The sequence below is a fragment of the Dromiciops gliroides genome, chromosome 5, assembly GCF_019393635.1.
Source record: "Dromiciops gliroides isolate mDroGli1 chromosome 5, mDroGli1.pri, whole genome shotgun sequence".
NCBI lineage: Eukaryota > Metazoa > Chordata > Mammalia > Microbiotheria > Microbiotheriidae > Dromiciops > Dromiciops gliroides.
Window position 1 is genome coordinate 69,900,491 of NC_057865.1, and position 20,824 is coordinate 69,921,314.

At 36.7% G+C, this 20,824-nt stretch overlaps 1 protein-coding gene across 3 annotated transcripts in view; it reads right to left on the bottom strand.

Annotated features, from left to right (window-relative positions):
- EPC1 (enhancer of polycomb homolog 1) overlaps positions 1-20,824 on the bottom strand; it is a 112,003-nt gene that overhangs the window by 16,714 nt on the left and 74,465 nt on the right. For all 3 annotated transcript variants that reach the window (XM_043967784.1, XM_043967783.1, XM_043967785.1), the window contains exons 2-10: positions 15,638-15,797; positions 10,418-10,563; positions 10,112-10,318; positions 9,450-9,598; positions 8,529-8,688; positions 5,046-5,222; positions 4,865-4,954; positions 4,628-4,776; positions 525-877 (exon numbers count right to left, since the gene is read on the bottom strand). In XM_043967784.1, the coding sequence (XP_043823719.1) occupies positions 525-877; positions 4,628-4,776; positions 4,865-4,954; positions 5,046-5,222; positions 8,529-8,688; positions 9,450-9,598; positions 10,112-10,318; positions 10,418-10,563; positions 15,638-15,797 (1,591 nt within the window). The remainder of the gene's footprint in view (positions 1-524; positions 878-4,627; positions 4,777-4,864; positions 4,955-5,045; positions 5,223-8,528; positions 8,689-9,449; positions 9,599-10,111; positions 10,319-10,417; positions 10,564-15,637; positions 15,798-20,824) is intronic.

A 20,824-nucleotide genomic window follows, 5' to 3' on the forward strand; every position in this document is an offset into this window, starting at 1 on the left:
CATAAGATAGATATCATTTGAAAAGTATGGAAGTAACCTTTTGTTTAGAAATATTTCATCATCCAAAAATTATATAGTTGCCCTTTTCCAAAATACTGTTATTCCTGCCATTTGGCCTGCCTTAAAAAGGAGGCCATGAAAATCATTACTGATCTCTGCCTCTACCTAGACATGGTGAAATACCGGAGAATTACCCAAGTGTAAAGAGTAAAAGTTTAGAGACCACAGTAGGGTGACTTTTGACATAAAATTCAAACAGTTTATTTATCTTATAGTTTATCAAGTGCATTCTGGAGAAGAATTTTATACATTAAAAAAATAAAAAGTGACAAATTGCCTTTGTATATAAACTATACAAAATGTTCAAAATAAAAACTAGATCCCAAATGATTTTTCAGTGGCTCAGAAAAAGTTAGGATTTACCTTGAACAGAGACAACAACAACAACAAATTGATGAGCATATTTTAAAGTGTCTACACTGAACTTTACATTTCAACAGAAACATGTATTAAAACAAACATACCAAAGTGTGCTGAAGCACTGCTACTTTTACTTTGTGTGGAGGTACTGCAGGTCTGGGTCCCAGGTTGTGCTGTGCCTGTCCGATTTATACTCCTGTATAATTTCCTACAGGAAAGCTCATCATTGTCACTGTCATGTAGGGATGGTGTCCGAGGCCTAAAATGCCGCCATCTACATGATTTGATATTGACTAGTATCTGACTGAGGTCTTTAGAGAAAGATTTGTCCGAGGTATTTGTTTCTGAGGTATTGGCAAACTGATTGATTGGAGAGTGTTGTGGGGAGGAAAGCATTTCCAAATCCAGCTGGCGAAACATACTGTCATAGTCTGAATGAGTTCTGTCCAGTAATACCCTAAAATAAAAGCATAAAATTTACACAACTATTTAATAAGCAATGGGGAACAATTTATTCTTCTCTTATTAACTAAAAAGAACCATACATTCAGAAGTTATCTTCAAAAATTACATGTAAACTTTTGTTGTACCCTGATAAATGTCCTAGTTTTCCTTACATATTAAGTAGAAGTTCATTTTCTTTTTGACTTAAAACTCAACTCAACCAATGCTAACACATACAATTACATATAAAGATTTTTTTTTGAGTTCCAAATTTTTCTCCCACCCTCCCTTCCCTCCCTGCTCCCAAAGCCAGCAAGCAATCTGATTTATGCTAAACATATTTCCACATTAGTCATGTTGTAAGAGAAGAATCCGAACAAAAGGAAAAAAAAACCACAACAAAGAATAAACAACAACAACAAAGAAAATAGTATGCAACAATCTGCATTCAGACTTCACAGTTCTTTTTCTGAATGTGAAGAGCATTTTTCCACCATGAGTCTTTTGGCATTGTCTTGGATCACTGTATTGCTGAGAAGAGTTAAACCTATCACAGTTGATCATCACACAGTGTTGCTGAACTGTGTACGACGTTCTCTTGGTTCTGCTCATTTCACTCAGCATCAATTCATGTCTTTCCAGGTTTCTCTTAACTCCTCCTGCTCATTGTTTCTTACCGCACAATAGTATTCCATTACATTCATATACCACAACTTGTTTATCCATTCCCCAACTGATGGGCATTCCCCTCAATTTCCAATTCTTTACCACCACAAAGAGAGCAGTTAAGAAACTTTTAAAAAGGATTTCACAACAAAGGACCTAGAGAATTTTCTCTCTCGTGGACACCATCAATGTACCAACAAACCTTTATGAAGTACCTACTCTGTGCCAGGTATTGTACAAAAACAAAAATGAAACTGTCTACCCTCAAAGAGCTTACATTCTTATCACTGGAGATACTAAATACACATAAATAATAATAACTACACAACATTTGTATAGCAACTACTATGTACAAAGGACTGTGCTAAATGATTTACAATTATCATCTTATTTGATCCTAGGAGGTAGGTGCTATTATTATCATCCCCATTTTTATAGAAAGGGAAATTGAGGCTCACAGGGGTTAAGTGTCTGGCTAAGTGCCAACTCCAGGTCCAACACTCTATCTACTATGCCACCTAGCTGCCCTTATAGAAAACATATAAATACACTGTAAAGGGGTGGGGCAGAATGATTGGGGGGGAGGCATTAGTAGCTGGAGAGAAAAGGAAAACCCCCCTGTAGAAGGCAACATTTAAACTGAGCTTTGAAGAAAACTAAGAAATAGAAGTGAAGAGAGAGCAAATTTGAGTCAAAGGGTGGGGAGTAGGGGCTGTAAAAAGGCATGGAGATGGCAGACAGTGTCATGTGTGAACAACAAAAGAAAGCCAGTTTAGCTGGACCAGGAAATGTGTGAACAAGACTATAAGCATAATAAGCTAGAAAGGAAACAGCCAGGATATTTAGGACTTTAAATACTAAACAACACAGTTGGCATTTCAAGTTTACAGTAAATCACTGGAGTTTGCTGAGGGAGGGGAGTCACAGGCTATTAAGATTTTAAGTGGAAAAAAAAAAAGGATTATAAGTGTTTCATCTGTTATGGGGGTGAAATATGCTCTAGAATTAAGTTTGTTCAATTTTAAAGTGTAATTACGCTTTCATGTTTTTTTCAAATGTTTCTGAAATAAGCATATTAAAATGAAATAAACCTGCAACTACAAAACAGAAAGTTAACAGCTTAAATTCCTCTTAGCATGCTACTGGGAGAAGAGAATTATCTCACTAAAATACCATGTTTTACTCATTTCCTTGTATGTACTAGCTTCTCTTACATAATGCCTGGACCCTGTCTCTAAGAAATGCAGTCTGGCTAAGGATATTGGCAAACAACTATAAATGATTCCCCTCAGATTGGTCCAGATGAAGACTGAAATCAACATGGTCCCTGAGAAGTTTCTCATTGACAAGGGTGAACCTGGTCTCTACTCCCTCCAATCCAGTCTTGATACAACTTTTAGAATAATTTCTTTCTTGTCATTCCAAAGCTCAAAAAGCCTTCAGTTCTCAATTGCCACTAAATCAATACAATTCATTTATCAAGCTGGATTTAGAGCCCAAGGATCTGTGTTCAAATTCCAGCTTTGCTCTTACTCATCAATAGAATGAGACGGCCTGTGCTATTACTTCTTTTTGTTTGTTTGTTTGTTTTTGAGGCAATTGGGGTTAAGTGACTAGCCCCGGGTCACACAGCTAGTAAGTGTTAAAGTGTCTGAGGCTGGATTTGAACCCAGGTACTCCTGAATCCAGGGCTGGTGCTCTATTCACTGTGCCACCTAGCTGCCCCCTTAACACAATATGTTCAGCCATTCCCCAGTTGAAGGGCATCCCCTCAATTTTGAATTATTTGCCACCAGAAAAGAGATGCCATGAATAAATTTGTACATATATGTCCTTAAGGTAGTACCCCAGAATTATTTTGATTTGCATCATTCTACTCAAAAGTGAATTAGGACAATTTTACATATGGCTATAGATAGCTTTGATTATTTCATTTGAAAACTGTTCATATCTTTTGATCATTTATCAATTGGGGAATGGCTCTTAATTCAATACATTTGACTCAGTTCTCTATATGTTTGGGAAATGAGTCCTTTATCAAACAATCTTGCTTTAAGTTTTTTTCACAGTTACTATTGCTAATGATATTTCCCTCCATCCTATTCCTTCCCCATGCAATTTACTTTATTCTCTATCCTTTCACCCTGTCCCTCCTCAAAAATGTTTTGCTTCTGACTATCTCCACCTGAAATTTGCTCTCGATTCTATCACACACACGCTTATCCCCTTTCTCTCCAACTTTCCTACAGGGTAAGATAGATTTCTATATCCAATTAGGTTTGTATGTTAATGCCTCTTTGAGACAATTCTGATGAGAACAAAGTTCACTCAGTCCCCCACACCTCTACCATGTTCCCTTCTACTGTGTAAGCTTTTTATTGCTTCTTTTATGTGAGATACTTTGCCCCATTCCACCTCTCCCTTTCCCTTTCTCCCAATGTATTCCTCTTTCATCCCTTAATTTAATTTTATTTTTTGGATGAGGCAATTGGGGTTAAGTGACTTGCCCAGGGTCACACAGCTAGTACGTGTTAAGTGTCTGAGGCTGGATTTGAACTCAGGTCCTCCTGAACCCAGGGCCGATGCTCTATCCACTGCGCCACCTACCTGCCCCCCTGTGCTATTACTTCTAACTCTAAATCCATAACCATATTATAATCATTCCCCTTCATACATTCTATAATAAAATTGGTCTATTCTCTGCTATGAATAAAATCTATCCTTTCCTGCATTTGTGCCTTGGGCTCATGTTGGTCCCTTTGTTTAGGATACTTTCCTCATTATTTGCCTACTGAGCATGTGTTAAATGAATGGGTTCTCTTTATCCACAAATTAAAAAAAAAAAATTAAAGTTGGGTTCCTGTTGCTATATAGTAAGATAAATAAATCCTTAAGTTCTTAGTAGTTTGGCTTCCGATATAAACTGCAAACTCATAAAGGGACAAGAACCAGGTGGCAAATAACAAATACTTCAGCCAGGTGGCGATCAGACTTAATACCTAGAAGCATCATTATTCTTAAAAACTGCAACATAAAAGTTACAAAATCACCTAAATCAGTCTTATAAAAATAAATATATAACCAAATATCATCTTACCTCCCACCACGCCCAACCCGTCTTCGTGCAAATCCAATACACCTCTGGGGTATAGTGAGGGTAGTTAAGCAGTATCTATAACGCACGTCTCCTAATCCTCCATCCTTAGGACTAGTCCACGGCCAATTGCCAGTTTGGTCTAAGTGAGGCTAAAAGACAATTAATACAAAATAAGTATTTTATACCAATGTTAACAAATTTTAAATCATTAACTGAAAAGAGAAGTCTTCCACTTACAGCATAGTACTGACAACCTGCTTTCCTACGGAAAGCAAAAGGGCCATCAGGATCATTCTCTTCCTCAGCTTCAGAAGAACCGGACAAAACCTTTGAACACATCAAATAAAGAGGGTCAAACCACGACAACTACACTTCTACGTTCCTCCTTGATACTGATAACAAAGACGTTAAATCTTACCTGGGAGAGGGGGTCTTCATCTGAGCTGGGAAAGTCATACTGATTTAAATCTTTAGCATTAAAGACTGGCAGTGCAGCAGGGCTCATCTGTTGTGGAGCAGCAGCAGCAGACGAGGCTAAGACTTTGGGCTTTTTCTCATATTTCCTTTTCGGTCGTATAAGATCAGCTTTTTCTTGCTACAATAAAATCACAAGTTAAGTGAACTCCTGAAGCTTTATTTAACTAAGCTAAAGTTTTGTCAGAAAATAAAGGTGATGCATTTTGAGGTGTTTAATTACATAAAAATAATACTGGATTAATAAAATCCATGTTATGTTTGCAGTGAGTCTCAAGAGGTTGGTCTGGTACATCATATATATCAATTATGTATACACAAGACCCATAATACTCTCTATTTCAATTAGTGCTATAGAACTTTCCATCTTATAAAATGCATCATTATAGCATATAGTCCAGTTACATTTGGGTACAAACTAGAAGAGGACAGGAAAGAAATAGAAATGGTCTGTCCCTCTTTTCAAAGAATGTCATCTATAAAGACTTAACAGATACAAAGCAACTGAAGTAAACACTGAATATGAAAGGAAAAGATAACTGCGTAGTTGTTCAATATTATGGATTTCTCAAGGATGAGAATACTGAACAGAATTCTTAAGGAGAAAGGCATCAATTAACACTAGTTGAAATGGCTACCAGGAGAATGATAATGTACACATAAAACAGAGAAATAAGTTGTATGACTAGACAGTATATTAGACTAGACAATAATTCAACAAATATTCATTAAATGTAGCCAAGATTAGAAGGAAAGCAGAAAACTGGGGACAAATTTTTATAGACAGTTTCTCAGATAAAGATCTCCCCTAGCTCAAATATATAGAGAACTTTGTCAAATATATGAGAATGTGAGTCATTCCCCAACTGAAAAATGGTCAAAGGATATAAGCAGACAATTTTTGAAAGAAAAAATCAAAACTTATGTAGTCATATGAAAAATACTCTAAATCATTATTGATTAGAAAAACTCAAATTAAAACAACTCTGAGATATCATCTCATACCTATTAGATTGGCTAAAACGATAGAAGGGGAAAATGACAGAGGGGATATGGAAAAATTGAGACACTAATACACTGTTAGTGGAACTGTGAAATGATCCAAACATTTTGAAGAGCAATCTGGAATTAGTCCAAAGGATTATTAAACTGTATATACCCTTTGATCCAAGCAATACCAGTATTCCAAGGTGATCAAGGAAAAAAGAAAAGCACTTACAGGGTCTAAAATATTTATAGCAGCTCTCTTTGTGGTGGCAAAGAACTGGAAATTGAGGGGATGCCTATCAATTAGGGAATGATTAAACAAATTGCAGTATATGACTTTGATGTAATATTACTGTGCTACAAAGAAATGATGAGCTGGTTGATTTTTACAAAAACATGGAAAGACTTGCACAAAATAATGAAGAGTGAAAATGAGCAGAATCAAGAGAAAGTTATATACAGTAACAGCAATACTGTTTCAAGAACAACTGTGAATGTCCAAGTTATTCTGAGTACTATAAAACTCAAATCAACTAAAAAGGAATTCTGAAGATGCTATCTACCTCCAGAGAAAGATAGATAAATAAGACAGATAGATAGAAGAATAGATAGAAAGATAAAAAGAAGTATGGACTGTATGGTTTTATACACACAAAACAGAAGTATGGACGGTATGGTTTTATATATACACACACACACACACACACACACACACACACACATGCGCGCGCGCACGCACCCCTGTGTCATATGATGGCCTTTTCTAGTGTGAAGTAGGTAGGGATAAGTTGTTTTTTTGGTTTTTGTGGGGCAATGGGGGTTAAGTGACTTGCCCAGGGCCACACAGCTAGTGTCAAGTGTCTGAGGCCGGATTTGAACTCAGGTACTCCTGAATCCAGGGCCGGTGCTTTATCCACTGCGCCACCCAGCCGCCCCTGGGGATAAGTTTTTACTAAGCTGCTATTATTTATAGAATATTAACTCTAGGTGGGGATATATACAGTGAGATAAGACAGTTCCTGAATTCAGAGTCCACAGTATAGAAAAGAAAGTTGCAAACACAAATAATAAAAAATAGGCATTAGAAGTATGAGAAAACTGCTAAGTGATGTACAAGAACAGACAAAAGTCACTACTAACTACTGGAGATCAGAGAAGACTTTAGGGAGAAGGCAGCATTTGAGTTGGACTTCAAAGGATTGGTGGGAATTCACAAAGGAAGAGTATTTCACAGGCAGCGTAAGTAAATGCAGAATAGTGAGTAAGCTTGCTCAATGAGGAAACGGGAAAGGGATGCTAATGTGAAATTGTAAAGGGTTTCAAATGCTAGGCTGAATGTGAACTTTATTTGGTAAGCGATAGGGAAACATTTAAGGATTGAGGGCAGAGGAACAACATGGATAGACATATCAAGTTAGTTAATTCTGGAAGAAACATGAAAGATTGTAGAGATATGGAAAGTAGTGCTGGGAAGAACTATTAGGAAGCTAGTGCAATAGACCAAGTAGACAGTCATATGTATATGGATGATAAAGAAATAGTAACAGAATCAACAGGGCTTAGGAACTAACTGGCTATGAGAGGTCACTATGACGAAAGAATCAAAAATAACACCGAAATTTCACATGTGGAAGACTGGCTGACAACACTAGTAAAAACAGAAAGAATAAGTTTAGGGAAGAAAAGCTAATCAAGTGGATGTTGGACATGTTGAACTTAAGGGTGAGATCTTAGAAGTAATGAGATGAAGCATAAAAGAGAGGTCAGGGCTTTAAAGAAAGGAATTAATTTCTACAGTCATAATTGAGCCTGTGGCCCTGAATGAACCTGCCAAAGGAACAAGCGTGTTAAAGGAGTGCTGATTTCCTATCAGTTCTACCACTTTGCTTTCCAAGTAAAATTTAAAGGCTTGGTCTTATACTATGAAGTCTTATGCATGTAGTTTGAGGGATAATTGCGATATAATTTTATGTTATGAGTAAGTAAAGCAAGTCTTGTTAGCAATATCCTTCAATCTGACAACAATAAGAGCTTAAAGATAAAGAGTACAGCATTAAATTATAAAATCATGAAAATTACAGATAAAACAAACGAGTTCATTTTTTAAAATACCAGAATATTCAAAGTGGGAATATTCTTTAACTCAATATTTGAATGTATACAAAAAACAAGATAGCGTGCCCTACTAGGTAAAGGGGATGGTAGAATGTAAGCTCTCTGAGAGCAGGCACATTCTGTTTTTGTCTTAATATCCTCAGTGCTTGTTTCAATACCTTTGCTTATAGTAGGTACTTAATAAATTGTTCGTCAAAATGTCAATTGAATGATTCCTCTCTCCTCAAGGAGCTTACATTCTAGTAGGGGTGCATGAAGAATGCTTACAAATGAATAGAAAGAAGTAGCACAACTTGGAAGAACAAATAAAAGTACATGGAGTTACCTTATTAACTTTAAATTCCTTAACATCCATTGCTTCCTGATGTTTAAATTGATTACTATTACCAATAGGAATGATGGGGATGGCATAAGTAGGTTTCATTGGCTGTCTTTGTGCCATAACCTCAGACATGATCTCTCCATTGTAGTCGCCCAAATTATACCTAAAATGATCACAAAGAAGAAATATTTCTGAAGATTAATTTTATGAATACTTGAGAGTTGATATTCACTTTACAAACGATTAAGGTAGAATTTCAAGGAAGGGCTACATATCACAGACAAATTAGAACTGAAGAGGACTTTAGAAGTCATATTCAATTAAGTTCACGGCAGAATCAAGCCTAGAAGAAAAGTTCTGAATTCTGAATACTAAGTCCAGTGCTGTTTCCCATCACACCAGGTTGTCATGATGACAATTTAAAGCTAAGCAAGAATTAGCCAATAAAATATTATTAAGTTATTAGAATCACTTAAAGATTAAAAGCAACTCTTGATTATTCAGTAGCTATCGAGCTTGTGAATCTGCTCAGTTCTTTTGCCTTTTTCCCCCTCCTCTTAGTTGGCTATTTTATAATTTAACAATATCTATCCTTCATAAAAGGATAGATATAAGAGGGACGTAGAGGTTCAAATCGAACCTGCAAGTTAGTAAAAAACTGATGGGAAGATTAAAATTGATAACTAAAGTTGAATTAAACACAGTGGAATTTTTCTATGCAGTCATATTTTAACTGTAAGACCACAGGGTCTAAAATGAGAGGAAAATAGAGTGTACTTTAATTTTCTTGAATTCACTACTTTGGAAATACATATGAATATATTAATAAATATATAACTGTACAAATTAACATTTACGGTGATAGTTAAATGAATTATGGATAATTACTTGTTAAGTAATTCAGACGAGAAAACAATACTATACCTTTTCTCCATAATTTCCAGTGTTAAATGTAATAGTTCCCTCTTACTTTTTTCTCTTCTTTTTATCATTTCTAGAATAGTAACAGCCCGACTCAGATCTCTACGCAATTTAAGCATTTTTTCATATGAAGCTTCATCATTTTTACGATTCTGTAAATATGAAACGACCTTTTAGTTTTATTTATTTATAAATTATTTCATCCCAGAAAAAATGATTATAAATAGTGTACTTTAAAGAATACATATGGGAGGGGGCAGCTAGGTGGCACAGTAGATAAAGCACTGACCCTGGATTCAGGAGGACCTGAGTTCAAATCTAGCCTCAGACACTTGAAACTTACTAGCTGTGTGACCCTGGGCAAGTCATTTAACCCTCACTGTCCCCCATCCCACCCCCAAAAGAATACATATGGGAACTGAAGAAATCTTTACATTTGTTAAATGTAAAAGGGATTCTAATTACCAGGGAAATAACCTGATATATAATTCCTAGATAAAGTGAAAAAATATATATCCATGGTCTTGAGAGAATAAAAGATTTTACTTTAATGTTGTATTAAGCCACTTGTAAATAACTACAGTAAAGGTGAAACACAAAATAAGAAATAAAAACTGTAGTTCAGACATGCAGTAATAGTAATAGATGCTGCCAAATTGACTTACTTTTCGAGTCTGCATTTTTTCAGTGCGTCTTCTGAAAGCCACATAAGGATCATTTGTGCTGGAGCCATCCCTCTTCTCTTGTTTTACTGTTGGGATAAGAGACGGACCTCGACAGTTTTTCCTCTTCCTGATCCAATACTCGTATACTTCTTTAATCAATTCATCATCTTCTTTCAGCAGCAGCTTGGCCTCCTGCAGACTGACTGGCTAAATGTAAAATCCACAGTGTCATTTTTACATGTGCATACATCTATGAATATGCTGATTGTACTTACATTTTAAACTGAATCTGCAATAGAGCTGTACCTGTTGGCCACTGCCTTTTTCTAGCCGGTCAATCATCTCTTCAAACTGCAATGGAGAGATGTCCATTTTCTTCTTCAGCTTATTCACAAAAGCTTCATCTTCAGAATCCAAATCATAATCAGGCTGCTCAGCATCCAAACTAAAAGCTAACAGAACAACAAAAATCTTACATGAGAATTCATTTACTCCTTAAAAAACAATAAAACTACACAGGTGTGTGGAAAGAAGTATCAAGGCTAAGATAACACATACATTCTTTTTTGAGAACCATGGAATATCTAGTTGACACATCAATATACATTCAATTTTAAAGCATTCTAATGACTTATCTTTTATGTTCTTGGTTTTGTATCACATCTTTAACACAGATAAGACAAATGAAGGGAAAAGTCTGCAGATATGACCTTCTTTACAAAAACCAATAAAAGAAACAGGACTTACAATGCAAATAAACATTCTTCTTGTTGAGATGTTTTTCAGTCCTGTCCAACCCTGTGACTCCCATTTGCGGATTTTTTTTTTTTTGGGCAAAGATTCTGGAGTGATTTGCCATTTTCTTTTCCAGTTCATTTTACAAATGAAGAAATGGAAGCAAACAGGGTAAAGTGACTTGCCCAGGATCACACAGCTTAAGTGTCTAAGGCTCGATTTGAATTCAGGTCTTCCTGACTCCAGGCTCAGCTCTCTATCCACTGTACCACATAGCTAACCCATGCAACTAAATGTGCACATTTTAAAATGCAAAAAATACATGCCAAAAAAGGTTAACAATAATAATAACAACAACAACAACAACAATAATAATAATAAGCAGCTAGGTGGCACAGTGGATAAAGCACTGGCCCTGGATTCAGGACGACCTGAGTTCAAATCCGACCTCAGACACTTGACACTTACTAGCTGTATGACCCTGGGCAAGTCACTTAACCCTCATTGCCCTTCGAAACAACAACAAAATAAAAACACCAAGACACCTTGAAAAAACTTAACTTCTCATCTTAAGTGTCTAAGGCTGGATTTTAGTTCGGGTCTTCCTGACTCCAGGCCCAGTTCTCTATTCACTGTACCACATAGCTGACCCATGCAAATAAACATGCAAATTTTAAAATGCAGAAAAAAAATATTTTATAAAAGAATTTCTGTTCAAGATCACAAAAAATTAAATGTTGCAGAATGTTTTGGTATTTATATATAAATTATTACACTATCTCAGAGAGAATAGAGTAAAAACAGAGCTGAAAATAAGCCACTGCAAATCCAAGACCATAAAAAAAATTAAAATTTTAAATACAAGCCACTAAGAGGCAGTGTGGAAAATGGACAGAGTGCCAATACTTTCTACAACGGTCAATTGCACAGCAGGTGCTAGTCTCCAGAGGAAGCTTTCCCTGGGAGTTCCTCATTGTGCCAATTCATTAGAAGTCAAAATATCTGTTTTCCTGGATTGTGGAGCTAGAGGAAACCCAGGAGAGCCAGGAGAACCTGATTATTGTAAAGAAAAGAAAAGAGACCTAGAAGGGTTAAATAACTTCCTCAGATTAAAAACACAGTGATCACAAAGTACTTGTGTCTTAGTCTTAGTAAATTAGTAAACTGAACAAATGAAAATCAAGATAATTGTTTCTTTTCATGGTTTCATCTCAGTTCTAAAGCTATCCCTGGCACTGGTTTTCACCTACACTGATCACATTCACTTTTATCTCATACATGAAGCTGTTTAAAAAACAAAACAATATGATAAAATAATAATATCGCTCCTGCTGTTATCCCCCAGCCTCACAGTTCTGGGTGCTTTTTGCTTGCTAACCCTTTCTTGACTTGTGTCCAGCTTGAACTTGATTGTTAAATCCATAAAAGAATCTCTTCTGGAAGCCATACTGGCTCTTTTTATCAAGAAGAAAGAGAAGAGGGGCAGCTAGGTGGCACAGTGGATAAAGCACCAGCCCTGGAGTCAGGAGGACCTGAGTTTAAATCCAGCCTCAGACACTTAACACTTACTAGCTGTGTGACCCTGGGCAAGTCACTTAACCCCAATTGCCTCCCTAAAAAAAAAAAAAAGAAGAAGAAGAAAGGGAAGAGTGAAGAATATATTCAGGGAAAACATTCTTCTTGATTTGTCCTCTTGAGAAATGTATAGGGATGGGGGCAGCTAGGTGGCGCAGTAGATAAAGCACCAGCTCTGGATTCAGGAGGACCTGAGTTCAAATCCAGCCTCAGACCCGTGACACTTACTAGATATGTGACCCTGGGCAAGTCACTTAATCCTTATTGCCCTTCAAAACAACAAAACAAAAACACCAAGACACCTTGAAAAAACCTTAACTTCTCATCTACTGGTTATACAACCTAGAGATTCGAATGGGTAGTGATTGGATGGGTCCTGTTATACCTATTTTTTCAAACTTTTTATCACTAATTATTACTACTACTTCATATTCTAGTTTGGTGTAAGTCATTAGAAAATCTCCATTTAAAGTGCTTCCTTAAAAAAAAAAAACAATCGATGCATAAATCACAGCATATACATAAACCTTATATTATAAACTAATAAAACAAGCAGATTCTTTGCTTTAGCCTCTGACCTGAGCTCATCCTCCATCCTGCATACCCCAAAGGCATACCAAACTCCAAATGTCCAAAACAGAACTTTATCTTTACTACAAAAAAATTCTCACCCTTCTTCCAAAGGTCCCTAAAATTTCTCTTACGGGTAAAATCATTCTAGTCTAGATACTTTGGAATCATTCTCCACTCCTCAACTCCCATATCTACTCCATAGCCAAGTCTTGTTAAGTCTACCCCCACAACACCTTTTGTACCCATACTCTTCCTCTGATCCCACATGGCAACTACTTTTGTTCAGGCCCCCACCATATCTTACCTGAACTATACCACAGGATCCTAATTAGTTATCCTGCCTCAAGTTTCTCTCCTTTTCAACTCATCTTCCACTCATCTCAAATGAAATGATATCCTCAAAACACAACTCCCTTGCTCAAACTCCACTGGTTTCCTATTATTTCTAGGAATAAAACAAACTACTCTCTTTGGTCTTAAAGACCTTGACAATCTAGCTCCTATCTACCTTTCCAACCTAATTAAAACATCGAGCCCTTTCACATACTCTATGATCCAGCCAAAATGACCTTCCTGCTGTTTCTTAGACATAAAGCTATATCTATGTCTATACATTTGCACAGTCTTAAAAGGCCTAGTAAGTCCTCCTTTCTCACTTTTGCCTCTGAAAATCTGTAGTTTTTTCCTCAAAGTTTGGCTTAAGTATCTTTTTGGTTTTTGGTGAGGCAATGGGGGTTAAGTGAGTTGCCCAGGGTCACACAGCTAATAAGTGTCAAGTGTCTGAGGCCGGATTTGAACTCAGGTCCTCCTCAATCCAGGGCCAGTGTTTTATCCACTGTGCCACCTAGCTGCTCCAAGTATTATTTTTTACAGATCTTTCTTGATCTTCCAATCTGATAGTACATATTCTTCTGGTTTGTTTGTTTGTTTGTTTTTGTGTTTTTTTGGCAGGCAATGGGGGTTAAGTGATTTGCCCGGGGTCACACAGCTAGTAAGTGTCAAGTGTCTGAGGCCGGATTTGAACTCAGGTACTCCTGAATCCAGGGCCAGTGCTTTAACCACTGCGCCATCTAGCTGCCCCGTACATATTCTTTTTATACCTTCTTCATTAATCTGCTATCCTACTCCTCACGGGAACTATATTTCTCATATATAAATCTATATATGAAGTGTATTTATATGTGCAATTATCACCTTGCATTTATTGAGAGCAGACACTGTATCATTTTATTTTTGTATCCTCACTGAATAGTAGTGCTTAGAACACAGCAGATGTTTAATAAATGCCAATTTTCATGTGGTACTCTTCCATTTCAAAAGCAAAGGTTAAAAAAACCTCATTCTCAAATAATGAGCCATAAAGGTGATCAAGCAAATCTTATTCCATTTTGGGGGCAAATGTGACTATTTTTATGTATCTTGTCAAAAAACAACTGGCTATTTTAAGGCAAAATATCTCATAAACATCAAATGTATTTAAACTTAGTGAAGCTTTATAGGTTCAAATACATTTTCTTAATTTCTATTATTGTAAAATCTGATATTTTCTCTACAAATCCAATTAACTAAAGATTTCCATTGTAAATCACCACCAGAGTAAACTGAATAAACTCTGGGTACAGGTGAGAGAACATAAACACTGAGTCAAAATCATTTCATAAGCCTCAGAAATCAGACTGGACTGAAAAGAAGAGGGGAAGAGAGGAAATAGTCAGGAGGAAATACTGAATTTTTATTTTTATTTGTGATCTAGAAAAAATCATTCTTTTAAGAAAAAAAATTCAATAGCATTTACTTGCACATTTCTCTACTATAAACTTAGATCAAGAAACATGGCTTTTAAAACTCCATTAATATGATTAATTTATTATTCAGAAGACAGAGATTTTGATCTTAATTACCAAGCAGCCTAAAACCATGATTAACTATAACCAGAAATTTAGTGTGGCTAACATTTCTCTCATTAAAACCGTATGAAAGGGGCGGCTAGGTGGCGCAGTGGATAAAGCACCGGCCCTGGATTCAGGAGTTCCTGAGTTCAAATCCGGTCTCAGACACTTAACACTTACTAGCTGTGTGACCCTGGGCAAGTCACTTAACCCCATTGCCTGTGAAAATAAAATAAAATTTAAAAAAAAAAAAAAAAAAAAAAAAAAAACCGTATGAAAGGGGCAGCTAGACGGCGCAGTGGATAGAGCACTGGCCCTGGAGTCAGGAGGACCTGAGTTCAAATCCGACCTCAGACACCTAACACTTACTAGCTGTGTGACCCTGGGCAAGTCACTTAACCCCAAATACCTCACCAAGGGAAAAAAACATATGAAGTCAACATTATTAATAAGCATCCTACTTAATATGGGAAAATGGCTTTAGCAACTCAAAAATAACTGGGTGCTAACCTTGGTGGTCAAATATTTTAAGCATTTAAACACAGTTGTAGGAATAGCTGGCAACAAAAACACTTATATGTGGGAAAAATATCCCCAATGACTTAAAGGGAATCAAAAATGTCTCCCCTAATCATTAATCAATATTGGAAGTGAACAGAAAATTAAAAAAAAAAAAAGGAACAAAACCAGAAAGTAATTAAGTAAAAATATTTTCCATAAAGTTTTTAGAAATTATAATAGAATAATTACTTACGCTGTATGTGAATTAGCTGCTTTGGCATCTTAAATTCCCCAGGATATATAGATTCATAGTAAGCAATATTACTCTCTGCCTCTGGGACGGGAATAACCATATTATCCCTCTTCTCGCCATATACCTGCTGTGCTGAAATAGCCCGCTGGAGGTGATGTTCCTAAAAACAAAGATGGAAAACAGAAAAGTAAAGCATATTTAAACAGAGTATATATACAAAAAAAAAATCTGAGATTCTGCTAGTTGTTTTAAATAAGGCTAAAGTGCCAAAGTCAGAACAAAATGTTATAGCATGGACAAATAGATTTCAAAATTCAACAGTTAACTTTTGATTACCTGTTGAAATTGTCCACATGGTAGCTCACATATGGAAGAAAGCTTGATCATACGTAGGTTTTTATGGCCCAAGGTTTTATGGCCTAAGGCATGCACAGCCTTTACTATATAGATTCTTGTTGCTAGCATTACTTAATTGGCATTGGATTTTATTTATTTTTCTTCTGCCTACCAACCTAACCAGGAAGCCCTTGAGAATCAAAGTACTTTCCTTACACTAGATCATGTTTGGGAAGAGGGCAGCTCTATTTGACAGCAGAATCAGAAATAATTGTTCAGAAAAGGAAAGAGTGATCAGAGTGGCAAATAAAACAAAAAAGGAAAATACTGCATGTTGGAGGGGATGTGGGAAAAGTGAGATGCTAATCTGCTGTTGGTGAAGTTGTGAAAAGATCCAAACATTCCGGAGAACAATTTGGAACTATGCCCAAAGGGCTATCAAACCATATATACCCTTTGATTGCGCAATACCTCTGCTAGGTTTATGTCCCAAAAAAAGAGAAAAAGACCTATTCTGTGGTGGTTAAAAACTGGAAATCAAAATACTCATCAATTGGGGAATGGCTAAACAAGCTGTGGTATATGATGGTGACGGAATATTGTTGTGCTACAAGAAATGACAAGCAGGATGATTTCAGAAAGAGCTCAAAAGACTTATATGAACTGATATATAGTGTAGTGATCAGAACCAGATCATTGTGCACAGTGACAGCAATACTGTTTGATGAAGAACTGTGAATGACTTTAACTATTCTCAGCAATACAATGAACCATGACAATCCCAAAGAACTATTGATAAAAGATACTACCTACTTTCAAAGAAAGACCTGATATTGATTGAACAGACTGAAGCATGCTATTTTTCACTTTCTTTCATTTCTTAAATTCAAGTTTTCTTGTATATAATGACTAATATGGTAATGTTTTACATAATTGCACAGTATAACCTTGCTGCCTGGGGGGGAGGGGAGGGGAAAAAGGGATAAAATTTGGAATTCAAAACTTTTTTTCCCCCCAGCAACAAACATTTATTTTATTTTCCAGTTACATGTAAGGGTACTTTTCAACATTCATTTTCATAAGATTTAGAGTTCCAAATTTTTCTCCCTCCCTCCTTCCCTTTTCCTCCCCCCTCCACAATACTGCAACCAGGTTATATACGTACAATCCACAAGTGTTCTTTTTATCAGTTCTTTCTATGGAAATGAATAGTAAGTTTCCTCATTAGTTCCTTGGGATTGTCTTGGATCATTGCATTGCTGAGAGTAGTTAAGTCTTTCACAATTGCTCACTGAACAATACTGCTGTCACTACGCACAATGTCGTCCCAGCTCTGCTCACTTCACTATACATTGATGTTCATTAGTCTTTCCAGGTTTTTCGGGGATCATCCTGTTTGTCATTTCCTATAGCACATGATCATGCCACTACAATCATATAGCACAGCTTTTTTCATCATTCCTCAATTGATGGACATTCCCTTGATTCTCAATTCTTAGCCTCCACCAAAAGTTGCTATAAATATTTTTTGTACAATTTTTGCCCCCTTTTCTTTTTCATGATTACTATTGTTAACTGTTTCCCTTCCATCCTATTCCCTTCCCCATGATATTTATTCTATTATCCATCTTCTTTCATCCTATCACTCTTCAAAAGGGATTTGCTTCTGTCTGTCCCCTCCCCCACTCTGCCCTTCCTTCTTTTGCCCCTCTCTCTTTATATCCTTCCCCTCCTATTTTCCTACAGGGTTAGAGAGATTACTCCACCTAATTGAGTGTGTACATTATTCCCTCCTTGAGACAATTCTAATGAGATTGAGGTCTTTGAGCCAATTCTGATGAGCCCATAGATCGCTCAAAAAAACATCCAGGGGCGGCTAGGTGGCACAGTGGATAAAGCACCAGCCCTGGATTCAGGAGTACCCGAGTTCAAATCTGGCCTCAGACACTTGACACTTACTAGCTGTGTGACACTGGGCAAGTCACTTAACCCCCATTGCCCCACAAAACAACAACAACAAAAAACATCCAAATAAGAAAATGCCCAGAGCAGCGAAACTCACAGAAGAATGTGCTGAAATCATCTTCTAACCAAGAATGCGATACTGCAGCCTGGAAACAGTGCTCAACTTTAAGGAGTTAAAAGTCAAGTAAAAGAAAGGCAAGATGAGCAGACAGAGAAAGGTGAGGACCATAGAAAGTTTCTTCAGTGACAAGGAAGATCAAGGTGCACCCTCAGAGGAAGATGTCAATGTCAGGGCTCCCATATCTAAAGCTTTCAAGAAAAATATTAATTGGTCTCAGGCCATAGAGGTGCTCAAAAAGGACTTTGAAGATAAAGTTAGAGAGGTAGAGGAAAAAATGGAAAGAGAAATGAGGATGATGCAGAAAAGACATGAGAAAAAAATCAACAGCTCGAAAAGTCAAATCGGCCAGATGGAAAAGGAGGCACAAAAACTCTATGATGAAAATAATTGCCTAAGAATTAGGATTGAACAAATGGAAGCCAGTGACTTTATGAGAAACCAAGACACAATAAAGCAAATCCAAATGAATAAAAAAAATAGAGGGCAATATGAAATATCTTCTGGGAAAAACTGCTGACCTGGAAAACAGGTCTAGGAGACATAATTCACCTCCAGAAAGAGATACCAAAAGGAAAACTCCTAGGAATATTATAGCCAAATTCCAGAGCTCTCAGGACAAGAAGAAAATATTGCAAGCTGCCAAAAAAGAAAGAATTCAAGTACTGTGGAGCCCCAGTCAGGATAGCACAAGATCTAGCAGCTTCTACATTAAAGGACCAGAGGGCATGGAATATGATATTCCAGAGGGCAAAGGAAATGGGATTAACAACCAAGAATCACCTACCCAGCAAAACTCAGCATTATCTTTCAGTGGAAAAAATGGGACTTTAATGAAAAAGAAGACTTCCAGATATTTGTGATGAAAAGACCTGAACTGAATGGCAAATTTGACTTTCAAATATCAGACTCTAGAGAACCATAAAAAATTGGAGCTGGGGGACATACCTGGGGTCATACAGTGGGTGATTGTCTTGTATCTGAGGCTGGGTTTTGGCTGGGATCCCCCTGGGTCCAGGGTTGATGCTTTGTCCACTGTGTCACTTAGCTAGGTGATGACATCTTTAGGGTTAAATTGAGGGATGAAGGAAATTCACTGGGGGAGGGGGAAGGGCAGAGGTGAAATCCTACATGAAAGAAACAGGAAAAGGCTTATGGAGTGGGGGGAAGAGATGGGAGAGGAACAGGGTAGTAAATGAATTTTACACTCATCAGAAAAGGCTCAAAGACCTTAAACTCATCAGAGTTGCCTCAAGGAGGGACTAACAGACACACCCAACTGGGTAGAGTAACCTATTTAATCTGGAATTCAAAACTTTAAATTAAAATGTTTATTATTTTAAAAAATAGAAAAGGAAACAGTGGCATGACTTTACCTTGGGGAAGGAAGGAACAGGAAAGGCTTCTCATGGGAGGCTGGCCATAGGAGCCATGAAAGAAGCTAAGAATTCTAAGCAGAGGGAAAATGTTACATCCTACAAGTAAGGGTTGTTGGCAACAAACAAGAGCCAATGAGGAGGAATTCTGTGAAACAACATCAGTTTTTTCATAAGGGGGGATTTCTGCTTTGAATTGGGAGCCAGATGTAAATGGTAAAATAATGATTCCAAAACTAAAATAAATACAGGACTATTCTTCAAGAATAGGAAGAGAAGAGGAAATTCATTAGATACAAATTCCAACCATACATAAGAATTGGGTCATCTGTGTGCTACATTCAATATCTACCTAACTCATTCTATGAAAGATCATACAACCACCTAAATTAGTGTTGATGACTGGGAAAATCAGACTTATCAATAAGCTCTTAACTGCAAGTTATTAAATATAATTCTAATTAAGATGAAGATGGAGTTGGTCTACAAGCATTCATTTAGAGCAATAATTAATACTCAATACTTTGAATGTGAACCCAATGTAAAATATAGAAAAATTTTCAACAAATGTATCTACGAATTAAAAATTAGCAGTTAAAAAAGACTCTAACTTAATGACTAAAGTGAGTTTCTGGAGCCATAAAATACTGAGGTTACAATTATTAGAGTTATACAGTTTGACACTGTGGCTCTTGGAGAGAGCTGGGATCAGGAGTCAGAAGTTGTTCGGTCATTTTCAATTATGTCTGACTCTTCATGACCCCATTAGAGGATTTTCTTGGCAAAGAAACTGGAGTGGTTTGCCATTTCCTTCTCCAGCTCATTTACAGAGGAGGAAACTGAGATAAACAGTAATTTGCCCAGGGGTGCACAGCTACTAAGTGTCTGAGACCAGACTTTCCTGACTCCAGGCCTGATTCCTGTGCCTCTGAGCTAAAATTCCATCTTTGATAAATAGTGGCTGTGTAACACTGGGCAAGTGTCAAAATAAAATTAGAATCAGGGTCCACTAAATAGTACGTAAGGGCCACATTAATGACTTGGTTTTAAAATATAGTATTATCTACGTATTTTTATTTTATTAAAGACTTCACACAGTTCACTCTGGCTTGCCTTCCTTGGGAGCCCTATGTTTTGACACCTTTTTTCTAGGCAACTAATTAAGATTATAAATTGCAAAGATGATGCCACCCTGCACTGGTAAAGGGAGTTTCCTTATCAAGAAATGTTCTATACTAATGAACTTACAAGTCCAGTCCCCATCTCTACTATCAAGTAAACAACAGAGAAAATCTCACTTCTGTATTACAGAGACAAAACAATTTAAATGACTCCATAACATTTGAGCTAAGAAATTCAAATAAATCACAATTTACCAGGTTGGAAACAAAA